This window comes from Ips typographus, linkage group LG11 (genome assembly GCF_016097725.1).
Source record: "Ips typographus isolate SLU linkage group LG11, UJ_Ityp_2.0, whole genome shotgun sequence".
Classification (NCBI taxonomy): Eukaryota; Metazoa; Arthropoda; class Insecta; order Coleoptera; family Curculionidae; genus Ips; species Ips typographus.
In genome coordinates this window covers 6,823,210-6,849,834 of record NC_138432.1, presented here as the reverse complement: position 1 = coordinate 6,849,834, position 26,625 = coordinate 6,823,210, and the positions used below count along the sequence as shown (strand labels likewise).

The 26,625-nt window shown below is 33.1% G+C and overlaps 3 protein-coding genes across 4 annotated transcripts in view; 2 read left to right on the top strand and 1 right to left on the bottom strand.

The window, feature by feature from the left end:
- The window catches only part of LOC145735364 (cytochrome b-c1 complex subunit 8-like), a 205,652-nt gene that overhangs the window by 35,037 nt on the left and 143,990 nt on the right, over nt 1-26,625 (top strand). The gene's annotated exons all lie outside the window — the stretch shown is intronic.
- LOC145735361 (uncharacterized) lies at nt 987-2,620 on the top strand. Of its 2 annotated transcripts, XM_081989234.1 has the most exons (5): nt 1,010-1,238; nt 1,339-1,452; nt 1,901-2,121; nt 2,172-2,285; nt 2,427-2,620. In XM_081989234.1, exons 1-5 carry the CDS (start codon nt 1,236-1,238, stop codon nt 2,581-2,583), a joined length of 609 nt encoding a protein of 202 aa, XP_081845360.1. In that variant the 5' UTR covers nt 1,010-1,235; the 3' UTR covers nt 2,584-2,620. The 2 variants fall into 2 exon arrangements, with proteins under 2 accessions (XP_081845361.1, XP_081845360.1); XM_081989235.1 differs by lacking the exon at nt 1,339-1,452 and having other exon boundaries at nt 987-1,238.
- Nucleotides 15,521-16,031, bottom strand: LOC145735321 (piercer of microtubule wall 1 protein). Its single transcript, XM_081989167.1, has 2 exons — nt 15,750-16,031; nt 15,521-15,699 (listed from the first exon to the last, which is right to left on the bottom strand). The coding sequence occupies exons 1-2, from the start codon at nt 15,926-15,928 to the stop codon at nt 15,567-15,569; spliced, it is 312 nt and encodes a 103-aa protein (XP_081845293.1). The 5' UTR covers nt 15,929-16,031; the 3' UTR covers nt 15,521-15,566.

Here is a 26,625-nt window from a genome sequence, read left to right as displayed (position 1 = left end):
TTTTCTCCCTTACTGTACCAAATCTTATAGTCTTTTTTGAAGTTATTGGAAAAAAAATTTATGAGGATTCCAATAATGTGCTAAAAAACTGTAAATTTCTCACTTTAAGTGGGTTTTACAGGGTTTGTCTTTCACTGATCTTCAAACTGGGTTACTGTGAGTTCAAATTTTGACATCGCTTTTCTTCCTGACTGTACCAATTTTTGTAGTGTTTTTGAGTTTATTGGATTGGAAATTTAATGAGAATTCCAACAATGTGCTTAAAGTAGCCATTTCCTCCAGAAAATTTCAATTTTGTTCCTGTCTGTCAAACTGTGCTCAAAAGTTGCAAAAATCAGGGTTTAGAAAAGTTTTCTTGCAGTGTTAGATACAAAACGTGTTTCTGAGATTTATGACAGTGATCACGTGACTGGTCACATTGGAATTTACTGATAAAGTTAATACATTTTCCTGTCACACTGAATTTTACTTTACCTTACCAGTAAATTTACGCTTGTCGCTAGCAAAAGGTAATAATTGCTCTCCTCAAGCATAGAAGTACTTTAAAAGTAATATCTCATAAAATGTTGTAAAAGCTTGGTGCAAATTTCATTCAAGCATATTAACGTATGATTGATTATCTGTATGTAAAACTAGGAGTAAAAACTGAAATAACAGTCTTAACATAGAAGTTAAACAATGCACCCGTACCCCACTAGGAGCCATTATTTACTGCCTGGGGAACAAAGATTGCATTATTCAACGAATATTAAATACAGAATGGAATAACACTGCCAACAAACAAGACATGCAGCTAGATAGATGAATCCAGACTCCCAAACTCATAAATCACATTCCGATTGACATGAGTTATATTTCTGTGGCAATATTGGCTTTTAATATCGACAGAAAAACAACAAATGATATCCAGACGAAGGGCGATATACTGTTTTTATTCATGTTTTTGGTTGCAGGATTTAACGTGATTAACCTTTTCTAGTTTGTTTCAAAATTGGACTATTTGGAGAATACTCAAGTTTAGTTAGAACTAAAACTATAATTTGATGAATGCGGTGTCAAGAACCGTTCGAACATTCGCTCGCAGTCAATATTTGCTCCTACGTTTAACACTACTTAACAAGCTACCCAAATACTGGCAAACTGTTTCAAATACGGTAAAATTTCAAAACTTCTCGACCGGGAGCGTGTTTTAGTTTCAGTTTCGCTAAAGTTGGAGATATAAATTTGCACAGAAAATGGTAAGTTTTCGCGCAGTTGTTTAATTTGTGAAAGGTGACATTCTGAGCAAATTTCAAGCCACTTTGACTTTAAGCAATCATCGAGTTTTTCTTATTTCAGAAAACTGTGCTTTTAGTTTACTTGTTAGTGATTATTACTACACCCCTAAGGGCAAGTGAAAATCTTCACAGACAGAAGAGATACTTACTATTTCCATTTCAAGGAACTTTCAAGGTAATAATTGGTCTAGTTTAGTAGTTACTAATTTCATTCGAACTGTTATACCCAAAATTATTTACAATCTGCAAATTATAAAATATTATTATCTGGCACAAATGAAATCTCTTGTTGACTGCGTTTTTAAACAGTATTACACTGTGTTGTTGTTGTTGTAATTGGAGATTATTGGCCAAACCACATTATAATTCCAGTAGACTACTAATAATGAAACTACAATGCTTTTGTATAGTAATAATTTAACATCCAGTGATAATTGATCCACTCCACTTGTGCGATAAATTGAATTAATTTTGAAAATTGTTTGGTTCAATAATGTCAATACTATTTATATCCAATTCGTATCAAAATGAACAATATTATAAAGCCTTGTTTACTGATTTCCCTTAGAATATTAAATTTACGTTGAAGATGATAATTGAGCTCTATTTTCTCTATTTTCCAGACTGTATTGAGTTTCGCAATTCCTTGGAAATTAGGACCAAAGCAGGAAATGGGGGTGGGATGGAACTTTCAGTTTCAATATCCTCTCCCTTACAATACTACAGTAATTAACAACTACCCTCCTACGCTTTCCAGAACAACTCGTGATCTACTGGAGCCTGAATCAGAGACAATTAGTGACAGAGCTATGTTTTATAGCAGTGTTGAATCTTTACTAGACAGGTACAGCAGAATTTTATGTAAAGTTACAGTGTTACATTTTGTTATTTAAGACAGAACATAAATGGTCGAGAATGCCTATTAAGGACAATTTGCGAGAACGCGGATTATACACATTTTGACGATGAAAGTGGACTTCTGGGACAAATTTTACACGTCTTTCTCACGTAAGGGTTAAACTTTGAAACTGTAAGCTAACAAAAACTCTAAATAACTTTTAAAGCCCTCTAGACGGTTGGTAAATTTTAAATACAAAAATGGCTTAAAGTTTTCAAAAGCTTTTAAAATAAAAAGAGATGTTTTTGTAGGCCTAACAGCAACGAACTTAGTCCAGATCCAGTGTTAGACGAGGTGTACTCAGATGCTCAGAAAGCCGGAGAATATGGAGCAGACTGCGACACTTTATACTCCAAATGCAATCTGGGCAGGAGCTTCTTTAACTTGTTTTCGATCTACGGACACTAAAACGCAAAAATCTGGCACAATAAAAGCATGAACTCTTTGTATTTTAGCATTTCCAGAACACAATCAAAACGTATAGGATGATTAATATCTTTCGATATAGCCTGGGGCGGCGTTGCGAAAGATATAAAGCGTCGAAACCGGCGTTTTCATGAAGGATGCATAACGCGAGGAAATATCGGCCCATTTACCGTTATTTCCTAATAGTGTTGCATATACAGTTCGAATAGACCGGTAAAATAAAACTGCAGGGCCCCCCGTAATTTATGGCCGACTTAAATGGCGGTAGGTTTCCCTTAAAACCGCGTAAATCTCTCCTTAGACAGTTTTCTTTCGATCGATTTAGAAAGCACATGAAAAGCCACGCCAGAAACTCCTGTGGGAATATTGCTTTAATAGGCTTTGTCGTCTACAGATTACAATTTTGATTGAAACCTATTTGTTGTGGTTGCTTGAGCAAAAAATTGATAAGGGTGGAAGGTACACAAAAGCCAACTGCATAAATCTGCTTTCAGAGCAAATAAACGTCCAATTTGTTGATCTTTCCAAGATTCAGAAATTTAAGCAATAGAACTTCCTATAAACATGAATTAATGAGTGATACCAATTTATGATCTTTAGAATAAGTAAAACAGTTAGTGATGGGCGTAAAATTACCGTGACCTGTAAGGTAAAGTAAAATTGTAAAAGTAAAATACAATGTGACAGGAAAATTTACCAATTTTACCAGTAAATTCCAATTTGAAGAGTAAATTTACGGGTCTAACTATAATTTGCTTGAAAGATATAATTTTCATGTGATGGCTGTCATTAGTTTCAAAAAACTTTCAAAAAATTTTCGGCTTTTTGACACTTTTCTTTATTATGTTTAAATTATGACACATAATATGTTTTGGAGATGAGAAAAATGACACAAATCTGAAGATATTATTATTTAAACAATTTGTCATTTACCAGTAATTAACTGACAATTGTCAAAATAACTGTAATAAATCTCCGAAAAAACTATTGTTTCAAAGAGTGCTAGAAAACTGTGTTAAACTGTAATTCTTGCAAATTATAGGCAAGTTTTGCCAGTTTTGACATTAGGGATAGATGTCACGTGGTTTTTGGAGGACAATTTAACTAAGCAGTAACGTGATTACTGTCAAAATAACTGTCATAAATCTCAAAAACACGTTTTGTATCGAATACTGCAAGAAAACTTTTCTAAACCCTGATTTTTGCAAGTTTTGAACCAGTTTGACAGTCAGGAACACAATTGCTTGTCAAACCCACTTGGAGTTAGAAAATGACTGTTTTAAGCACATTTTTGCAATCCTTATTAAATTTCCCATCTAATAGCATGAAAAACACTACAAAAAGTTGGTACAGTCAGCGAGAAAAGCGCTGTCAAAGTTTGAACTGTCAGAAACACAGTTTGAAAAAACAGTCAGGGACAACATCGCCTGTTATACCCACTTGGAGTGAGAAAATTACTGTTTTAAGCACATTTTTGCAATCCTTATTAAACTTCCTATGTATTAACCTCAAAAACACTACAAAAGTTGGTAAAGTCAGGGAGAAAAGCGCTTTCAAAGTTTGAACTGTCAGAAACACAGTTTGAAAAAACAGTCAGGGACAACATCGCCTGTTATACCCACTTGGAGTGAGAAAATTACTGTTTTAAGCACATTTTTAGCATCCTCATTAAATTTCCTATCCAATAACCGGAAAAAATACTACAAAATTTGGTACAGTCAAGGAGAAAAGCGGTGTCAAAATTGAAACTGCCCGAAACACAGTAATTGTAATTTATCAGTAATGTACTGATAATTTACCGGTCGAATTTTCCTGGTAAAGTAAAATATTTAGTTCATCAGTAATTTCCCCATCACTATTTTGCAGTATGTAACAAATTTTCATATATTTTCAAAAGTTCGTTAATATGTTTTCTATGTTGATTTTAAAGTTAAGTACTTTTCAGTAATTTGACGGTAAACTACAGTTTGTTCATAAGCCCACTAGTACAAAAGAGTTTTCTTGTCAAACCAAAAACAAATTTAAATGAAAGATATATTTCGGTATAACCGACAAATAAAAAATTTACAATCAATATAGAAATAATAAATAAATTCTAAATGTAAAAGCATGAATTTTCCAACACTTTAGTGGAGTACTTTCAACTGAAAATTATTTGATCTTTTGCGAAATGCACACGGCATCGAGCTGCATCTCTAAAGCTTTTCGTACACGAAAACCTTACAAATCGCAGATTATAAAAGTTCAGTTTATATCCCACGCAATGGAAGAAAAACGTATACCACATAGGGCGGTTGTAAAAACAAAAACTCCAGTAAATCCAGATTCCCGTGCGGGTCTTTCGTTTTACGAAACTTATTATAATATTCATTGAAATGGGTGGATGGAAGTAAAATTCCGTGAACGTAAAATCCCGTTCATGGGTAGCTTTAGTGGTAAGGGATCTGTCAAAATCGGGGAATGATGATAGATGTTTTCAGAACACGAAGCTGGATCTGTTGGGGTAATGCAGGGCCACTTAGAAAGGGCCTGATGGATAGGACATGCGATGCAGCGATATCAATGGGCTAAAAATGAGAAGTTGATACACGTAACCGGTTTATTTACCTCATGATTTATTCTACTTGCCATGAAAAATTTAAGGAAAAGGTCAAGTGCTACCTCGTGTAGTTATCAGAACTGTTTATTTACTTGTCAAATCAAATTCAGGGATGGAAAGACCCTTTCAGGTTGTATACTTAACGCCGGATTTTAGGGCGTCATAAAATAAGAGGCTCAGTTTTTGTTATCGACTTCCAAATCCATATTATGGTCCACTAAATTTGGGTCTAAAGGGATCTAAAAAAAGATCTCAATATGATGTTTGAGGGTGTGTTTTTAGCAGAAAGTCGTAAAAGGATATTTTATTGTTATCGATATAGTATTGCAATTTAAAACAGACAAGCTGTCTACTTTCTTAACCCTCCAGCTGCTCAAAAATTTTAAATATCAAGTTACACTTATTTATGTTCAATTCATCAGTATTACGTAGTGAATTGGGCTTTTCCGGTAGACTCCCTAAGGAAATGCTATTGGCAGTCTTCTTAATTAACTCGTCGACCCAAATCGAGTAGGTTTGTAAAATATACATGAAATTTGAAACTATAAATATCCCCAGACGATAAAATCACTTCAATCAGGCAGGTAGCTTTTAAACTCAGTCCAAAGTCCAATCCAATTAAAATGATTGAATAGAGTGAGCTTCAAAAGTTTAACACATTTTCCCGCTTGAATTATCAAATTCAGTCACATGTTTTCCATATTATTTGTTACGAAATTGTTGCAGTAAGGACGTAAATAGAAGTAGAAATTATCAAATTTTATAATAGTAAAAGTTAACGTTTTGACCGAGTTTGCCTAATAGTTGCTGGGGATGACTTTGTATTATTCACACCTGTAAAGGAAAAGCCAACAAAAACTGCATTCACGTCTAGAAATTTTGCTTTTTGTAAATAATGAAACCAACCAACCTTTTACATTTAATGTGAACGATTTACGCAAAAACACGTCATTTGACAGATTTTACCAAACCAAACCAAATAATTACCAAATGCTCCGAACACTATAGAAGCTGCAAAATACCTTGCAAAATTGTAAGCTTTTGCAAGGTATTTTGCAACAGCATCCTTTTAGAACAGTCTAAAAGATTCCAAATTCCTTTTCCGATTTTAAGGCAAGCTTCCGTATGCTTCTAGAGCAGTTTAACAGCTTCCAAAAGTTTCTAGAACCGTCTACACGTTCAATGCTCTTTAAACTATTCAAACACTTTCCAAGTACTCCTAAAAAACTGTTTTAAAACACTACAGCCTTCCAAAACAATCTAGAAGTTTCCAAAAACTTTTAGAACAGTCTAGAAGCTCTCAAAACATTTCAAGACAGTCCAAAAGTTTCTGTATGCTTTTATAGCAATTTAAGAACTTCCAAAAGTATTTAGAACCGCCTACAAAGTTTCTCGAATGTCTTAAAAGCAGTCCAGAACCTTCAATGCTCCTAAAGTAGTCTAAAAAGATTTCAAAACACTACAGAAACTTGATGAAGAGAAGAAATGCTTCTAAAGCAGTAGGAAGCCTTAAAGAGGCATTTTCTTATAAAAGTGCTTTATACAGGTTTTACCAAAAATAATTATTACATCCAAGTGAAGCTTTTCAAATAAAAATATACTGCTTTACAGTTTTTTTTAGGGTTGTCATTTAACATATAGGGAATATCTCTTTCTAACGGTTCTCGAAAAAATGGACTACCAAGATCAAATACTTTACTTTTTATGAAATCGTGCAAAAAAAGAACACTTTTTTAAAAGATTTTTAATGCAAAAAGTTTTTTTCTTTATACTTCTTTGAAAGCTATCTAGAGGCTTCCATAATCTTTTAGAACAGTTTAAAAGATTTCCTGCTCTCCAACATAAAATGCCCTAGTCTAGAAGCTCCCAAAATATTTCAAAACCGTCTAGAAGCTTCCAAAAAATTCTAGAACTGTCTCAGAATTTCCAAATGTCTCTAAAGCATTCTAGAACCTTTAACATGTTCTACAAACTGTCCAAAAACCTTCCAAATGCTACTCAAGTACTTAAAATAAATTGAAAGTTTTTAAAACAGTTTAAAATCCTCTTTATGCTTCTAAAGCAGTTGAAACGCTTTAAAAATGTCTAGAACTCAAAAAAAGTAAAAAGTTGTGCATCTCAGAAAGAGTTTTGTGCTTTTTTACAGGTTTTTATGCTTTTTAAGAGCCTTTTTTCACGATTTTAGTGCTTTTTAATCCGGACTCTACTGATCGATACTGCAATATGGGATATATTCTATAAAAATAAATGAAACAAGTATGTACAAAGAGGCATATTTTTTCTAAAGTTATGAGAAAACTCAAATAGTCCTTAACTAGTTAATAAACAAAATCCCTGATAAAAATTTGTTAAACCAACTCAAATACTGTCATTCAACAAATAACCTATTTTGGCAAAATGTCTGTCATTTAAAAATGTTATGCAGTGTGGCAACATTGTTTATCTATGACGTAATGATAGTATATGTATATTTCTTGTATATTTTAATTTCTCGTAACATTCCACTAAATCTCCAAAAGAATAACATTCACTCAGTAAGGTAGCTGAACAGAAACACAGTTTGTTTGCGGCTTACAGACTTGTAACCCTCATAAAGTCTGTACGCTCAGCTAGGCCGGATAATGCCCTTTTGGTGATTTATCGTTTAGCCAGTTTCGCAAAGACACAAATCAAACCGGAGGTGTAGATTTATGTCTCCAATATCGCGCATTCGTCTTCATTACCGTTTTAATCAACGATACAGTTGCAAAGTTTTACGAAACTTCTGGCCGACCTCAAGACAAGCAAACCAATGTAAAATAGGCACAATCCGGATTCAATGTGTTCCAACTGAAATAGGTACAAAGTTGCATTAGTGTCGCCATTTTCGATCCCCAACTCTGACAGTTTTCAGTGCAGAGGGGGCTAAAAAGGGTTTCTGGACCTCGCACGAAATAAAACACGTCACTACAGCCCACATTACGGCTCCGGGGTGATATATTGTTTTAATTTAGTTAGTGCAGTGCTAACTTATATTCAGCAATTATTATTGTTATTCTGGATAAGGCGCCGGCTACCCGTAGCATTTTAAAGCAATGAATTCTGAGAAGAGGCAGGTCGGAAATTAAGTTACTAATAAATGGTGGTAACGAGATTTAACATTGTTTAAATTACTTTCTTTGTCCCGTTTATAGAGATATAAATTATAAGTTAGCTCATTACTATATACAAACCCATTAATTGACAAAAATGACAATTAAAAATTTAATAAGGTAAAACTAACAATAGATGACACTCTATCAAAAGATTCAAAAGCCTAAAAAAATAAGATGGAACCTCCTGGCAAAGGGCAAAGATATTTAAGCGAGAAATCAGTTTAGTTTGTCAAAAAAACAGTTTGTCCCCAGTGAAACTGATATAAATATGGACGAAATTTTTGGTAAAGTAAGTGTGAAGGGAGAAATAATTAGCCATATTTTCAAGAAACTGAGTAACTTTGCTAGTGTTATTATGGCAAGATGGCCATGTCATCTTTTAGCAAATTTGGCAAGAGACTAAAAACACATTGAAATTACTATAATTATTATGATGTTAATATACTGAAGATAGAAAAAAAATCTTAATTATATGAGTTGCAAAAGCAGGACTTTTCACTTGATTGTAGGTAAAGTATAGTACGTCACACGTGCTCTAAAGCATTTTACGCTAAATATGCGAATGTAAAATGCTTCTTACAGCACTAGTTACATAATATACTATTATCCACGTATTTCTAATCTTTGCTGGCCAATTAGGTCATAAAACACTCTAAACATTGTAACGATATTATAAAATAGCTATAGAGTTCAAACAATAGTGACCTGCTAATTTTAGAGCTGAACAAACTTTTGAATTACTCAAGTTGCATACCAAATATCCCGTTTTAACAATAGCTAACTAGTTTACAACTAACACTGAACTCAGGTTTTACTGAACTTAACTAAATTTTCCTGTTATTCACCAACGAAATGAACAGGTAGTATAGGTAGAGAGTTCCAGTAAAAATAAATTATTCAATATTTTGATGGATATAATTTGTTAAAAAAATAATAATCGGTCGAAACTGACAATTAATTTACAATACAATTAGCATATCTATGTGTTTTTTTTTGAGATTACCTTGGATTTTTTGGTAACGTGACCTATATGTTACAAGTTTTGTTTTCACCACTGTTTAAATCGGATTTTGCACAATTTTGTCACGTGACTGTTTTTGTGTCACCATTCTTTTGCAGTGTTGCCAGTTAAAAAATTCTATTTACAAAGTCACGTGACGTGTATTTTACCATCGAAACTTTAACCACTGTCTAAATGTCATTTAGCAAATTTTTACAGCTTAAGATTGAGCTCAAAAATTACCTTTTTTCGATCAAGTGTTTTGTATTTTACAATTTTTGCCTTCATGTTTGCTCATTTTTATAGTTTAGACTTTTTTCATAGTCACGTGACTATTTTTTGATAGTTCCACATGTCCAGTACAGTGTTGTCAGCTCAAAAATTCTTTGGTCAAGCGCAAACCTTGACCAATTAAATAATTCAGACTTTCTTTTCATGGTCACTATGTCTTTACAATGTTTCCAGCTCAAAAATTGCTTAAAACCTAACCCAACCGTGCTTTTAAGAATGTTTTGTAGTTTTATAGCTTTTTGGTGTGGAATTTGACAGTTGACCGATTTAAATATGTCCAAAATGGATGCGTTACCAGTTAAAATCTAACTTCTGAAGCTATAAAATACATATAACGTAGTTTAACACTAATTTAAACGTTTTCAGGTGATTATAATTACTTCCATAACTTTGTTATTAGAACATTGGTAAATATTTCCATTTACTTTTATAACATATTTAGTTCAGTTTCTGCGTAATTTGTTTCAAAACTTGAATATCAATAATTGTTTTTCGTTAGAAAATCAGAAACTGCTATTGCGTTGCAACACCTCCCTATTGTGTGGTAATCTGCAACTGTCAAATACAACTACAATCTAACCTCAAAATAAATCTGCTTGTACTCAGTCCTATGCATTTTCATATCGCCCTCGCCCAATTTTGTCCAAATTTTCGTCCTCGTGCTATAAGGGACATCTTATTCACCCTTGTTGTACAATATACTATTGTTTATTTTTAATTTGAGGTTAGATCTTCGACTGCTAAATGAAGAATAAATAATTTCATTCAAATTGTTAAACAAATAAACAGATTATTTTTTTGTTTTTCGTCTTTGTTCCACGCATGCAATTATCTATGTTTCTCTCTCCGTTACACGGTTTTTCTATAGTTGGTTTTGGATTTTCCACACCTGTATATTTATATGTCAGAACTGTCAAAATTTTATTCATAGACCTATGAACAAGCCTTAAATTAGATTTTTACTGATTGTGCTGTCTTTAAACAATGTTTTATAATTTAATAGCTTCATGGGGTTAGTATATTTGACAGTTGACAACATTGTGCATGTCAATTGCCAGAAAACAACTTATAAAACTATTAAATGCATAATAATATGATTTACAATGATTGTATTCCTTTTAAAAGTTTGATAGATTTATCGAATATGAACAAAATATTTGTTATAAGAATACATGTAATTACCAGGTTGGCACTGATTTTCACATGTTCAGCAAACAAATGAAATATCTCGTTCAATCTAATACAATTCGAAAAATATTCAGTTACACGAAAAAACCTATTATAACACAGATCATTTTATTTTCTATTTGCCATCAATCGTAAATCGGATTAGTTTGTTTATTGGAACTGATTGCAATCCCTGTGGGTGCTGCTACTATAAAATCAAAATTATTTTCAGGCGGTTAAAATAGCAACTAATGGCACATACCATTTTAGGTTAAAGACGTCTGATACATATTAAAATCAGTCGTAAATTGTAGAAAACCGCCTCTGATTAACATAAAAAGATTTATGGACGATTTCTTGAACTTCACCGGTGCGATTCAATTGGACAATTCCAATAACTAAGATTTATTTTATGTTTTAGTACGTGAGTCCGATTTAAGTGGAAAATCAGTGTCTGAGAGGCCCAATTTGAAATCAACATAAGATATAAATTAAGCGCAAGAAACTTTCCCGACGCTAAATTAATAAAAGCGGCCTGGAGGAATTAACCCGTTCCGTGTCTACTTTAATGCTGCAATTAATGTTGCTAGTTGAAATCATGCCTCGAAAACCTCCCAAAATTGTGCAATTCCGAAATTGGGTTACTGCGGCATGTCTTTGTCTAGTATTGGGACGTTAAGCTACTATTCTGTGTTTGAATGAGCTGAAAAAAAGCTAAAGTGCATTTAGAGCTTTCTATAGAATTTCCTTGACAATTTTAATCAATAACTGATTGTCATTTCCAAACACTTTTAGTTATAATACTGTTATTGTGATATAAACTTTCAATAGCTTCAAGGTATTCCATTCCCGATTCAATTTCGACTGTACACTTTCGGAAATTCGCCCTTTAACTTTTCGATGATCACTTGTGCCACACCGGTGCAACTGGAAACCTGGAAAATTTTATTTAAGCAAATTGGATAAACTGGGAAACGATAAGGATCGCAGAGTTCGTGACGCCAGATATTTAGAATAGACAAATGGCGAAAACGCTATTAATCACGTGACCGCGTACCCACTCCGACTGTGCCTAGTATTCCCGTAGGGTTGAGGGTCACTTGACCGCAAAACGATGCGACGTGTTCTGCCACGAATTCTGTTTGCCCTACTGATAGGACTGCAATAAATAAGAACGATTTACAACCCTTTTTTTCATTCTGCTATTTAACGAAATTTGTTTTTTTTGTGTCTTATAAGGAAAATCAAACCAAAATTAACTCTATTTTCTTCAAACAGTCACATGTGCAGCATTGCTGTAATTCGCAAGCAGTAGCTTGGTTGTTGGTTGAAACTAAATTATGGTCAAAAAAAGCAGTTTTCAGCTCACAAACTACAAAAAGTGTTACAATTTACACAAATGCACTTGTGGACTAGTAATTCATACAAATTTGACTAAGGTTTCTGAGCTAATTGACTGTTGATATCTTTTCTGTAAAACCAAGCTCAAACATTTTCCTGCTTTTCTGTTCTTTAAATTTTGATTAATAAGTAGCAGATATGATTTCAACAATAACTTTGAAGCAGTTTAAATCTTTTAAAATGTGTTTAGAAAGGTTCTTTTTAAATAATTTTTTTAGCTCTTACAATTAATTGTTGAGTATTAGATTAAATCAATGAGCTTTCAAAAGGTAGCCAATGCTGTGACCCACCTTTAGACCCATTAAGGTCTAACCTAACCTAACCCAAATGAAAAATTCATCAAATCAAGTAACTTGACGTTTTTAAAAGAACAGATAAGTAGTCAATTTCTGCCAGAGTATGAAATTACAGACTAATTACAGCTAATTCTCTTTATGACATTTGACGTCATTTGATTTTAAAGTTAGAATCAAATCTTGCATTTTTGCTTCTTATTATGGTCGCATTGATAAGAACATATCGATTAGAAAAATCAATTTGTTATTATGAATGCGGCCATCATTTCTGTGCTGTAAGGCTAATCTATCAGATCCACCATATGTGTACAATATTATATTTTTTTTCTAATATTATGTTAAGTAGTCTAGTCCAAAATCCACATTACTCAAAAAGTGTTATTTCCTTGTACTTTGCACGAACTGTTGTACCTACAAGTTGGAAAAAATAATGCAAAAAAGTCAAGTCAAATAAATAAATCTCTAATTTTTACACAACAGGGTAGTACGAAGGCGTAGAAGGGCCCCAGACGTTATTTTTCTTAAATTTTTACTTCAAACTCAGAAATTAACTAAATTTCGACTTCAAACTCGGAAATTAACTAAATTCCGACTTCGAACTCGGAATTTAGTTGCAATGTTGTCAAACTGACTAATTTTGCTAATTTGGTTTGAAGAGTATATGCAATGTTATCAAACTGACAAATTCTACAATTTTGGTTTGAAGAGTGTTTCCAATCTGTCCAAACTGACAAGTTCAACTAATTTCTTTGAAGTGTGTTTGCTTGCAATGTTGCCAAATTAACAAACTCTCCTAATTTAGATCGAAGACTGTTTGAAATGTTGCCTAACTGACAAAATTTGGTAATTTGGTTCAAAAGTATCCTTGCAATGGTATCAAACTAACAAATTCTACAATTTTGGTTCGAAGAGTGTTTGTAATGTAACCAAACTGACAAGTCCGACTAATTTCTTTGAAGTGTGTTAGTAATGTTGCCAAAGTTAACAAATCTTACTAATTTGCTTCGAAGAATGTTTGCAATGTTGCCAAACTGAAAAATTTTGTCTAATTTGGTTTGAAGAGCTTTTGCAATGTGACAATGTAAATTCTGAGTTCGAAGTCGGAATTTAACTAAATTCCGAGTTCAAAGTCAGAATTTAACTAAATTCTTTCGGAATTTAACTAATTAGTCGAAATTTAAGAAAAATAACGTCTGTGGCCTTTCTACGCCTTCGTAGGGTAGAGACAAACTATTTACTTTTCACTGATTTCAGTACTACATTTAACAAAATGCTCAATAGAGCAATTTGTCAGCCTTAAAGCTCATTGTAATAAGCATCTTGTCAAAAGGCTACTGAAATAGGAATGTATCAAGCAAAATTCACAATTAATTTAATTTAAGCATCACACTGATTTCAGGAATAATAATTTTAAAATTGCATTTCAGATTAGTACCTCATATTTTGTAATGACTTTACAGAAAAATGTTGTTTGATAGTTCAATTTAGCTCATTTATAATTTCAAACAAGCAATAATTCCATCTTCATATCACATAATACATTTCTCGTGGCTTTTGTGGTTAATAGCTGATTGAGTATACTTGAAACGAACCACATTACACCCTCATGCAAAGAAAATAACCGAGTTTTCATTAACCCCTTGAACTAACATCGCGTTACACTCAATTATAAAGGAGGCTCTATATTTCGAGCAGAAATTCAATGCTGCCTTTTATTTAACGAAGCAATTATGGTCTCTTGAACGCCCATTACAAATCATCTTAACACGTGTTTCCGCCGCTCCCGAATCCCGTTATTCCCGTTTAACGATCTGACCTGGATGCAGGACTAATTGTCTGCGGAATGCCTTTGGAGAGTGTGAATTCCGATGGCGGAATGGATAAGGCACTGCCGAGGTTAGCCATAAAGGAGTTTATTAGAATTTAACGCCCACTATTAACATTAAAGTTTACTCCAGTAGTTGTTTGTGAACACCCTGTATAAACAAGCAATTCTGATTCTGTTAATGATAACTTAATAATAATTGGGTAAAACATACGATTTTGCTTCAATGCAAATGGTCATTTGATATAACTGCGTTAACAGTATTGATCTTATTTTGCCAATACTATGCAATTTTGTATGAAAATTGGACATTAATATGTCCAGGTCAGGTCAAAGAGAGTTGCTGAATTTGCTAACCTAATTGGATTCCCTTAAATAATATAGTCACGTAATTTCAGTGCAATTACTGTAGTAGGACAATATTTGATCGCGCAAAGTTGATTACAAAGACGGCCCTTAATTGCAAATTAAAAATGCTCAATTTTCTCCAAGTGCTTTGAAAAACGATTCTCGAAAACTAGTTTTACCTTGGGGAAAGAAACAGCAGCCCAGATAGTCTTTGATTAATTGCTTTTTTTTAAAGAAGCACTGAAATTTCAAACTCGGCTTTCCTAAAGTAGATGAAATGGCAATTATTTAAATTGGATGCATTAAATGAAACAAGTTTCCAGGTTGCAAAACATGATGATTTGAAAAGGTTCACTAATCCTCTAAACAGAACTGTTGTAAGAGAAACAAAACGTCCCATAACCAATTTTCCTACCCTTAATATTTAATCTCCAGACTCAGTAGGAAAAAAGAAACTTAATTAGATTTAACGCTTATAACTGAAGTGGATGGGTAAATAGTAATTAAAATTTACCGAACAAGAACGACGAGAAAAAAAAAGAAATTGGATAATAGTCTCGGAGACATCCCTGTGGAGCATTATATTTTTTAAGTTATGATAATGGAAACTGGTTGTTTCTATTATTTTGTTCATTGGTACAGGGAAATGTTGTTTAAAACCAACTTTTTAAAGTTGCAACATTACAACATGTATTATGCATTAAAGGGTGATTTTCCTTCGTGCCAGATTTTTACCTTGCTACTATGTGAAAAATAGCTTAACATCGCAATACATCAAACTAATCTGAAACAACAGTACATTGTGCTTCAGGTTCGATTAAAATATCTCACGGGCTATGAAACTTGATATATGAAACGTTTTCATAAAGTAGGCACTTGTGTATTAGAACTATTTACTATAAATTTACAGAGGAGGGTTATCTATTCCTGTATTGAGTGAGTAGTTTCTGTACATTCCTGCTTTTGCCAGTGCTTTGGAAAAGTCCTGAGTATTCGGGAAGAATGAAGTTGGCACAGTGTGGATTGTTGGTGGGTACCTAAATTAAAAACTCACTGTTTGGGTAGTAAATTAAGGCATAGTTGCTACCTTCCATAATCACTTGATGTAGTTCGGTAAAATGGATGTTCAGGAGGTTTCCTTTGGTTCCCATAACCATAAAACCAACTAGGATAGTCAAACCTTTTAGGAAGCTGACACGTCCTGTAGAAATCCGATGTTTTCAGACGTAAAACTTGATGTCCTTCGGGGTCCGGGCAATCAACCATGGTGGCACTAGCTCGATAAAATATGGAGAACGCCTCGAGGACGAGTAATTTGCGAGGAAAGTGATGGAACGTCAACTTCAAAAACCACGCAAAATTCCCGGTATCGATCAATCGTTTTCCATAGGAACGACGAAACCGGGTCACGTGCAAGAAAGGTCATGGAATGTCTAAACATTCAACGGAAATAAAGAACCCTCGACTGTCTGAGAACGATGCCGTATTAATTTTTAGACGTTAAAGCTCTGTTTAGGAAAACCGGACCAATTTTTCCGGAAAAAATGCGCCTCGTAAGACAAACTGTCGCGACGAACAATGAACGAAACTGAAATTAAAAATTATAATTTTCCGCCAAGAGGGCAGAAACCACTTTATTTCAATGGAAACAATGGAAGGTTTTTACAATGTAGTCTCAGTTAAACAGATTGCTGTTTTCTTATTTTCTGAAGATATTGTTTTCGGGTATTTTTACTGTAAAATGCTTATTAAGGACTTTTTATTTTTCTATTTATGCAGGGTGATCCAAATTGAAGCAAAAAAAAATTATCTTAATTAATAAACTAAAATAAATTTTTTGGAAAAAAATCTGGACAGGTACTAATTTTTTTTTGATTATGGATTAGCGTATAAAAATGACAGTGTCTGAAAAACTATGCAAAATGAAAGAAATAGTCAGACAAACTTTTCTTAGGAAACAGTTTGGGGTATCACATGTGCCTCATTAGAACGATCTAAAATTTCAGTTTAAAGAAATTTAAAGCTGTCAAACTTTTTGAACAGCCGCCGTATTTGTCCAGATTATTTTAAAAAACTGAAAAAAAATCCAAATGGGGAACATGCATGCCAAATTTCATTTGAGTAACTTTTTTCGTGTAGAAATTAAAAATAAAAACGACAGACGACTGCATTTCATATGACACTTTGGAGTTTATTTTTAATGTAGTTTCCACTCTTGAACTATCATACAATCGATTTGAACTACCCTGTATAATATAGGAAGATGTCCAGACGTTTGGGAATTCACAGAATGGTTTTTAGATATCAAAGTAAGAAGAAACTTCAATGTTTTCATTGTTTTTTTGCCATTTTCTGGAAAGTGTCAATGTTTGTGATTTCTCAAGATCGTTAAAAATTACTTGTGTGTTAAGAAAAAGTGTTTCTGATTTTTTTTTTTGTAAACTGGGAAATCATGTTAAAGGCCTCTCTGTCAGTTTTATAACGATTTTAGAGGCTTATGGCATTTCCAAATTGTCTTTAGGAGTCTCTGATATTTTTAAAGTGATTTTGGTATTTTCAAACTTTTCAAGAGCTTCTGGCAAAATTTTCAATATTTACCAAACGATTTCACTTCATAAAATGAATGTTCTTCCCGCATATTCCAAATGGTTTTTTTTTTATAAACGACCTTTAGGTACATGAATAGTGTAACAGACTTATTGGACACCATCTTGATGAATAGCCACGAATTAGCAAAGCTTGGCATGTAGGTACGTCAGATATGATTCTGAGCCGTAATCGTCACATTGAAATGCAAACTACAAAATCGACTTAGGCATCGAATTGAATGCCCCAATTATTCAAAATTATTCCGATCAATACCCATCATGTTAGATGTCGGATCTCGAAGAGCATGTTTATTCAGCCAGCATCTATCTTGATCATTACGTTTGCGGATTACAATAGTGCCTAGTGATACAGCGTTTGAATGCGTTATTTGATAATCCGATATGACCGTTTACTCCAGGAGAGAAATATAAAAAAAGATCGATTTTACCAGATAGTTTTTGCACCACAAAAATGTAAACCGCCTATTTGATATTCAGTGTGGACCGCCATAAAATGTCGGAGGCAATCCTATCAAATGGAAAAATGGAGTTATGGTCTTTTTCGGCTTTATTTCATTCAAATATCATGCAAATAAATCCGGCAATATCAACCCGTAACACTTCGTATTCAATATAACTTTGCATCTAATAACTTGTAGAACTGCTAATATAAGAGATTCAATATTATATTCCACATGTGAATCCACCAACACTGGTCGTAGTTTGTGATCTCACTGTTCTGTGATTTACGCAAATACTGTAATTTGGTCTCCTAACTATTTTGAAGCTTGACATTGTGGAGTCTTTTCCCACGTTATCCAACGATCATCTAAATATATGACTGGTTAGATATACATCTTCAGATTATTTTTCCTTGCATTTTCAACCAGTTACCCCACAATGTTATTTTCATCCCGCTGTTCAAAACATCATTACTAAACGGCGTGAATAAATACCTTCTGTCGGTAGTAAATTGGGCAAAATCTGTCTGATAATAAACCTACATTATAAAAGTAATCCTCCGGTAAATTTATACAAACTCGTTCCGCCGTTCTCCTTTTCATGTTTCATCTCGTGCTCTGCAAGATGTTCGCTTTCACTTAAGTGTTTTCTGGAGAGAAACGAAACTGAGCCTTGTTCAGGCACCAACATAAATTTCGCCACCAACTAAGCTAAACGAAATCCCAAGCCAAAGTTTCATCTACGTTTTCTTAAAGTGTCTATAGCTGTCTTGCAGTTCTGTTTATCCCGGTGAAGTCCCTGGAGACAATTTAGTGTACGGCTCCCACGTTGCGTCTAACAAGCCGAAACTAAACACTCGGTAATGATTTGAAATAAACCGGGCACAGTTCAGCGAGTGGCAATAATAGAATTATATTCTGATTAATGTTGGCCGCCTTGTCACCTTTCTAAACGCCAGTTGATTAATTTCGTCGGGAGTTGGTAGCATTGTGTAGAATGCGTGTTAATGAGTTGAGGCGCGCAATCTTTTGGCCCCTCCAACTACGACCGTCCGACTCCTTATTTTCTTGTGATTAATTTTCCGGCTCGTACATCAAGGAGAAACTTGGAAAGCGTTCGTCTGCTTCGTTACCGTATGATGATGGATATCTAAAATGCCATATCAAGGCAAATTTTCAAAATTAAAACAGTCCGTATGATGTAGATTGTTTTTGATTTTCCATCAAGTTAGTTGTTTTTGTAAAAGTGTATTATCTCTGAAGTGCTATTGAAGTAATACTTTTACATCATTCATTTGTGTGTCCCACAGGAAATCATAACATCTGCTCAGCAATTCATTAGTTGTACCAAATCTTTTAACAATTTCCAGAAGTTTAATTCCACCAATAGCACCAAAAATACATTGAATCTTTTTAGTTCCCCAGAATTTTAGTAGGACACTTTACTTACTTGAATTACTTACTTGACAAACAAAAAATTGATCAAAAACTGGCAAAAATTCATTTATTCAAGTAATGCAAGCAAAAAAAGTCAACATGCATTATTATCTACTACATAATAGAGTAATAACATTGTATTTCTTTTGGTGTTCACAATAAAAAGACGTTGATGTCCATCATAATAATTTACCAAATTAGGTAATCAGTTTGGCAATAAAGAACGTGCTAAATGTAGATATTAAGCCACAAATGTTCTTTAATTACATGAAAATACCATAACCATGGTTGTGATAAAATTTTATTGACAAATAAAAATAATATTACTACTTAATATAATAAAATAAACATTTCGTCATATATTAATATAATTAGTTCAAAAAAACCTTTGGGGTTTTGTTCAGTGTAGAATACATTGACTTGAATAATCCAATTAATTTCAAACAGGTGCTGTATTTGATTTTTATTTATAAATGATTGGTTATTGAGAATATACAGAACAAATAGCAAAATAAATGTTCATGCTGACAAAGGAAATTATTATTAGTTAGTTGTTTTCTGTGTTTTTTGTATTGGGCTTGCCATTTTAATTCTACTTTGATGTTTGTTGTCATATCGGTAAAACATGGTTAAAAGCTTAAAAGACTTTAAAAACAACCGCATATTGTTTTCAGTATTTATATAGGACAATATCTAGACTAAATATGACAGCTGTCACTTTAATGCTACCAGAAAATTTGAAATTTGCAGTTGCTTAAAAACAAGATCTACTAGAGAAGTTTAAAAAACTTTAGAAACTACAGTATACTGTTCTCAATACTTTGACAGTTGTCAGCCTAATTTAAAACAATATCTAAACTAAATTTGACAGCTGACACTTTGATGCTATTAGAAAATATGAAATTTGCAGTTGCTGGAAATAAAGATCAACTATTTTGAAACCTGGTAAGGTTTAAAAACCTTAGAAACTACAGTGTATTGTTTTCAGTATTTTGATAGTTGTCAGCCTAATCTAAAACTATAAGGACTGCATATCTAAGATATCTAGACTAAATTTGACAGCTGACACTTTGATGCTGTCCGAGAATTTGATATTTGTAGTTGCTTCCAGATAAAGATTTAGACACAAAAGGAAGTAATGTATAAATTGGTTTCATAATTTTGACAGTTTTCAGCCAAAAACAGAAAACTACTAAATTTGACAGCCGTCACTTACCTACAGCTGTAACTAGAAATTCGTAAAAAATTATATTGGCTATCCATTATCGAGAGTTTTTCCATAAATCAGGTATAATGTCTGGTATCTCAGGAACTGTAACATCAATTGACATGATATTTATGACAGCTGTATAATTCAGTAAAACAACTGTCACTCTAATTGTAAATTCTTAAGTATATTTTTGCTGCCAAAAGACAAACGTTGACACTTACATTATGTATTTCTGTCAATCCCTGATTCAGGGAAATAATTGTACAAAATTTGACAGCTGTCACTCTACTCTAACTGGTGATTTTTAAATCTACATTTGCTTCCAAAAGAATACAACAAGAAATATTTCAGACAATGACATTTTTGCTGTTAATTACTTTAGTCAATACTCTGAACTTGCTCTGTTACAATGAGTACTCTTTTAGCTGGCAAAACAATGACTCTTAATGCTCTTAAGCGCAACTCTCCGACTCCTTTAATCTCTGTTTAGTAATCAGTATTTAATGAAATACTTGAGAGTCTATAGAACTTTCTGAACAAAGTGCCCAGTTAAAGCGTTTACCTGGTCTTGAACGTCTCCGCTAAGTTTCACCCTTCCCGAAAGGAAATGGAAGTTTACTAGTTCTGGGTTTAGTTGCTCAATTCAATTTCCTTATCGTTCTTTTATGTTTTCTAGTTTTACAAGAGAGTTTTTGAAACGTGATTAAAAATCGCGTTTCACTATAATGGCGACAATTAAAACAGATGTTCACTGGGACATGTCCGCTGACTGGGACAGCGTCGATCGAGTTTAAATAAAACTCCATTTAATCTTTGCAAGTTCCCATTTCTCTTTTACTTCAATTTCAAAGCGAAACACTGGTTGCTTTGTACGTTTTGTTTGGTATTTTTTTAATTTCATGTGGCAATATGAATTTTCCTTTTTTTTTTTTGCTTTGATGTGAAAATACAATATTTTTTGTGTACGTTAAAACTCAAATATTTGCTGCCTTTCCCTGAGTAAATTGCTTGCATTTAAGTCATGCAAAAGGAAAACAAATAGCCCCGAACTCATATAGTTTTTACCGGAAATTGAACCGATGAATTAGAAGTGTTATTAAAACGTCTGAATTTCCCATCAATCGTCTCTGCCTCGATGAAAGCGATCATGCACTCAACAGCGAGACATGCAAAAGGAGGGTAAAATTACCCTTTTAAATCGATTTATTCCGATACAGGATTGTTTTTTTGCCGTTTTCGAAACGCTTTAGAGTGCGAGAATTTAAATTTGCCCTTTTCATCGGGTCAGCCGTTAATGTCCCTAGGTGGTAAAAAGTGGGCGAATCTTCATAATAAATGTGGTGAACTGCCACGGATTCCTTGCAGGTTTATCGATCATCCGAAGGACAATGTTCCTCGGTAAGTTCCTCATAAAGCCTTAAAAGGCCGGCATAAAATTGTAACTGCGGTGTAAAATAGTTCATTACCTGTTCGGAACGGTTCGGTCACAATTTATCGTCGACAATTTATCAGCCAGAATTGCAGATGAGACTGCCCCTATACCTGGCTGCGGTTTTCTGAACTAATTCTTTATCTACCCGAATCTGGCGATCATCCAGACGACCAAGGAAACGACCACGATGGCTAAGTATATCTATTGACCTTTAGTTACCATAAAATAAAATTTTAGTACAGTGGAAATTCTTGAAAAATGATAATTGACATATTTTACAATAGAAGAATGATTCGTATTTATTTCATTCAACCGTGATAGAATGGATAAAGCCAAATTATCGTTAAAGCAGCTTGAAATGAAACTTCTGACCTTTCAAAATATAAACGAGGATTACACGTAATTATGTTTTGTGATGGACGTGTTTTTGAAATGCTTTTATTCCCAACCTCGTCATTTAACAAATTTGAAATCAAATGTGTGGTAAATAGTCTTTTGCCAGTGAAGAAGTGAACGAAAACACAGCTGGTTTATTATTTCTTCTAATGTTATTTATTTAAATAAACTCCTCTGTTTGTGCACATCAAAATGTATCTTTCTACACCAAATTGAATCACAGTGCTTTCTAGAGTACGTAAAAGCATGTTCGAATGAAACAAATTAAAACAATGTTTGAAACTTTTAACGTTGAGCTACATAAAGAAGTGCAACAACTTTATTTCGCTTGTTTACGCGAATATATGCACATGGTTGGTTATAATAATAAAAATGTAGAAATACTTTTTGTGGTGCCAGTTTTGCTGATGTTTTACGTGTTTTGTTGTAATAATTTTAACAAGACACGTTTTTGTAATAAAGTGTTACATTTTTGTAATAATGCAATGTATGAGACAAGTTTTGAGATCCATTGAAACTACAGGTTTAATCTCAATTCTAGTTCTTTGCCATGCAATCCTAGAATTTTCAGTGTATGTTGAGATTATTTAGCTCTTATATATTTTACAATTGAGCACTTAAACTGTCCTAAGAAATAATTTGGACTAATACTAGTGATGGGCGATTACGAATGATATAATCGAAATATTTCAATTATGACAGAATGGTCATTCGATTATTATAACTGCGATCAAATAATCCGATATTTTTCTAGTAGGAAATGGTTGAAATGAACCAGTGTTGCCAAAAATTTCCCCAAAAACGTTTTAAAAAAGATTTCACTAAAATTCCCCAGATTTTTTTTAGGTTTTTGAGTTTTGTTTTAATCCTTTCATATACTTTGCAAATAATTCAAGTGTCCACTTAAAATGCTATTATTACGTCTACATTAAGCAGATTTCGTAGTTTTATAGCTTCATGAAGTGGTATTTGACAGTCATCACCATTGTGACAGATTTAAATATGCCCAAAGAAGAAGTGACCTATCCAAATTTAGCTTTGAAGCTATAAAGTACATTGAACGGAGTTTAACACTAATTTAAACACGTTTCAAGTGATTCTTTAAGTTTAATAGCTTTATGGATCCAATTTTGCCAGTTGACACGTTTGTAACAGGTTAATTTAGGTCCTAAATATATTTTTGTATGTCAGACTTGTCAAAATTGTATTCATACTAGTAATACAATCATGTATTCATAAACTAGCATTAAATATAATTCGTACTGTTTGTACTGCCTTTAAGCAATGTTTTATAATTTGATAGCTTTTTGGATTTGTATTTGACAGTTATGACAGATCGAAACACGTTACAACCGCCAAAAAACAACTAGTAAAACTATAAATGTATAATTATAAATGATAATGTAATATGTACTATCTGTATTGCCTTTAGGCAAGTTTTGTAGTTTTTTAGCTTCATGGAACAGTTTTCTAGTTTATGACAGATTAAAATATGATTAAAATAAACAGATACATGTCACGACTGTCTAATTTCTTTTTCCAACCCTGTAGCAGTAGACAAATATTTCTGCTGCTTTAATTATTAATAATAAAAATATTAATTATAAGTTTTCCTCAAATATTCAAATATGATTCGAATTTCCCAGATAAGTGAAATTTTACACAATACTGACTTCAGACAAATATCAAAGATGGAAGATAACCATTCGATGATTATTTGTTATTGATTTGTTCCTAATTTAGTTTTTAATAAAACAATTTTTTATTCAAGATCTTCTATATGTTATTAATAATTGTAATTTTTTCTCTTATTTAAGGTTGTTTGTTGGTTGTGTCTTAGTTTATCATAATCGATTAATCAAAACTTTTATTTGATAATACAAAGTTTAAAACAATTATTCGTTCGAGTCGATCATGAAAATGTATCAATTTTGCACAACACTAACTAATACTGTAAAATAGTTAACTGAAATTAAAGAAAGTAAAACTACTGAATATTTAGAAGTCAATAACACTCTGATGTGTAAATCGTGTCGAAGCTCATCAATCCTTTACAACAAAAAGTAATTTTGTTTGCTGTCGAACACTAGCTACATCAAAATTGGTCGCGGTCGGTGCTTACACAACTTTTATTCGATTTTTACATTGAAACTTCCAACGTGCAGGATATTCGATTCTGAACCGTGCTAGGGCTGGCGTAATCCAGTTTTGTCGTTAATTTGTCCACCCCCATTAACGCATATCTAGCTGCTGCACGTGACAATTGAAAACAAACGACTGAAAAACACACGATAGAAACATTGAAACCGGTTTGGGGAATATTAATTTAAAAAAACAGTAGTGCGTTTAGTCTCTCGCAATCAATCCGCATTGCATCGGGATTAAAATCCCGGTTTGCTCATTCTTTCCTTTTGTTCGTTCATATCCAAAGCACTCAATCTATGTTGGTTGGCAGTTTAATATGAAGCAGCGATAAATTTTGAATTGGCGCTGGAATCGTTACGAAAAGTTGGATTGCTAGCTTATGTGTTCCGACACTACTTTTAAATGCGGTTTTGTTTTACGAGTCAGTATTATAGATTATGTTGCGGTAATTTTTGCCATTGAAACTGGCTTCCATTAAATCGGTCCCACAAGACGTTCGTGACATACTAAATAGCAGTGATTGATTGCTTCATCCTCGCATTTTGGCCCTTGGCTCCGCATTGCGAACATCATTTCCTCTGTCTTTTGTTTGCATGTGCGACTCCCAAATATAAACTAATGGCGACGTGGGTGAATGCCAAATAAACATCTTTCGCTTTCAGTTAACGAGACGCTTAAATAGGAAAGGATTTATGGATTGTGGCCTTTAACTTCTTGGAGAAGTTCCGGAATAAATGGTCTATTGATTGGGTCGTCCAGCATCCAGTTCAAAATCGATCGTCCAATGTCAATACCGGTGTTTTACAAGGTACGAAAAAAAATGTAATCTACGACTAGGGTGCGATATTAAATTGGGCGTTGCAGGACTTCCACTTCTATCAGGCACGTAATATCTCTTATTTGTCTTTATCGGAGTTTTATTGGTTAAAGATAAAAATTGTGTTTTCTCAACATGTCTTCAGTAAATAATATCAGATTTCTCTTGCTGGCCGAACTATTATTTGAAAGTTTCTGAGATGATTCAATTCTGGCTTCAGAAGTTAACACTTTAACTTGATCAACTCCCTACACGTCTTTTTTATGCACTTTAAAACAATTTCCATAAGTAAAGTTTATGTTACTTGCAAGTTTCGAAAGTTTGATTGGAAATTCAATTATTGAAAAATTTTGTAACCTGAATTGAGTTATAGTGTAGACTATAATAGTTATTTATATAGCAAGTGAGTTAAACTATTCTTTATTCACGTAAAGAACAGTTCTTCGAGTGAATAAACAGGTTTATCCAGTATCAATTTATTATGACGTATGTTTGGCGTGGATTAAAGACCTTCTAATACACTATCGTGTATTAAACTCATAACAGTACGCTTACCTGCAAAGTCAAGTACCTATTTTTATCAAATTTTTTTTTCCTCCTGTTCTCACTCCGCAATTGACCAGTTTAGGCTGTAGTCGGAATCACAATAAATACCACCCTTCGATTTTATAATATTTTATTTGGAATTATTATTAACATTAACGTTTATGCCTCGTTCCATGTCCGGTAAAACTTTCTGTATCAGGGAGTCCAAGAAACGACGCCACTTTTGAAAATGTTTTCGAAATTGTGTTGACGTGTAGAAAGTACGTTTTCCATCCACATATCTTCCATCAGCAGTTTCAGATCGCAAATTTATGTATTTTTGACATATTTCTACAGCATTGACTGAAAAGACTTCTTCAATAAGCTTCTTCAAAGCTTCTTGAAATGTTTGACTTTATATTCTTGAATAATTGACTAATAATAGAACGAAATTTAATAAAATTGCATAAAAAAGTCTTTCTGTTCCCTTTTAGTTTTTAAAATGAATGTTTAACTTGTTACAAGAATTGTTTACTTTATATATACTAAAATTGTTCATCTTATAATATCGTCTAAAATTGATTTGTTTACCTAAAATATTAATTACATCAGTACAGTTTTAATAAAACTGAAAAAACTGTTTTTTCTAGTGGATATACACCAAGGAAAATAGCTCAAGGATTGTCGATTTATAAAGCAATTTTTTGTGTTCATCAGCTTTGTTCTTTTGCGCGTACATTAATAATTCAAAGCCATATGTAACGATAAATACAGGGTGGTCCAGTTTTAAGTGTCAATAATTCACCATTCGATAGCCAATCAAAAAATAATGTCATTTTTTCTGAAAAACGTTTCCAAAGATACAGCCCACCAAATTTCAATTTAAAAAATCGTTTTGTAGTGTAAAACTGAACATTCAAGACTTGTGAGAGTCCAAATTTGTACTGAATAG

Excerpts from the sequence above, each read along its gene's own strand:
- LOC145735321 (XM_081989167.1), bottom strand. The coding sequence starts at position 15,928 with ATGGTTGATTGCCCGGACCCCGAAGGACATCAAGTTTTACGTCTGAAA. Across the intron at positions 15,700-15,749 it reads ACATCAAGTGATTATGGAAG|GTACCCACCAACAATCCACA; the intron begins GTAGCAACTATG and ends TTTTTAATTTAG.
- LOC145735361 (XM_081989234.1), top strand. Across the intron at positions 2,122-2,171 it reads GTTGAATCTTTACTAGACAG|ACAGAACATAAATGGTCGAG; the intron begins GTACAGCAGAAT and ends TTGTTATTTAAG. Across the intron at positions 2,286-2,426 it reads ATTTTACACGTCTTTCTCAC|GCCTAACAGCAACGAACTTA; the intron begins GTAAGGGTTAAA and ends ATGTTTTTGTAG.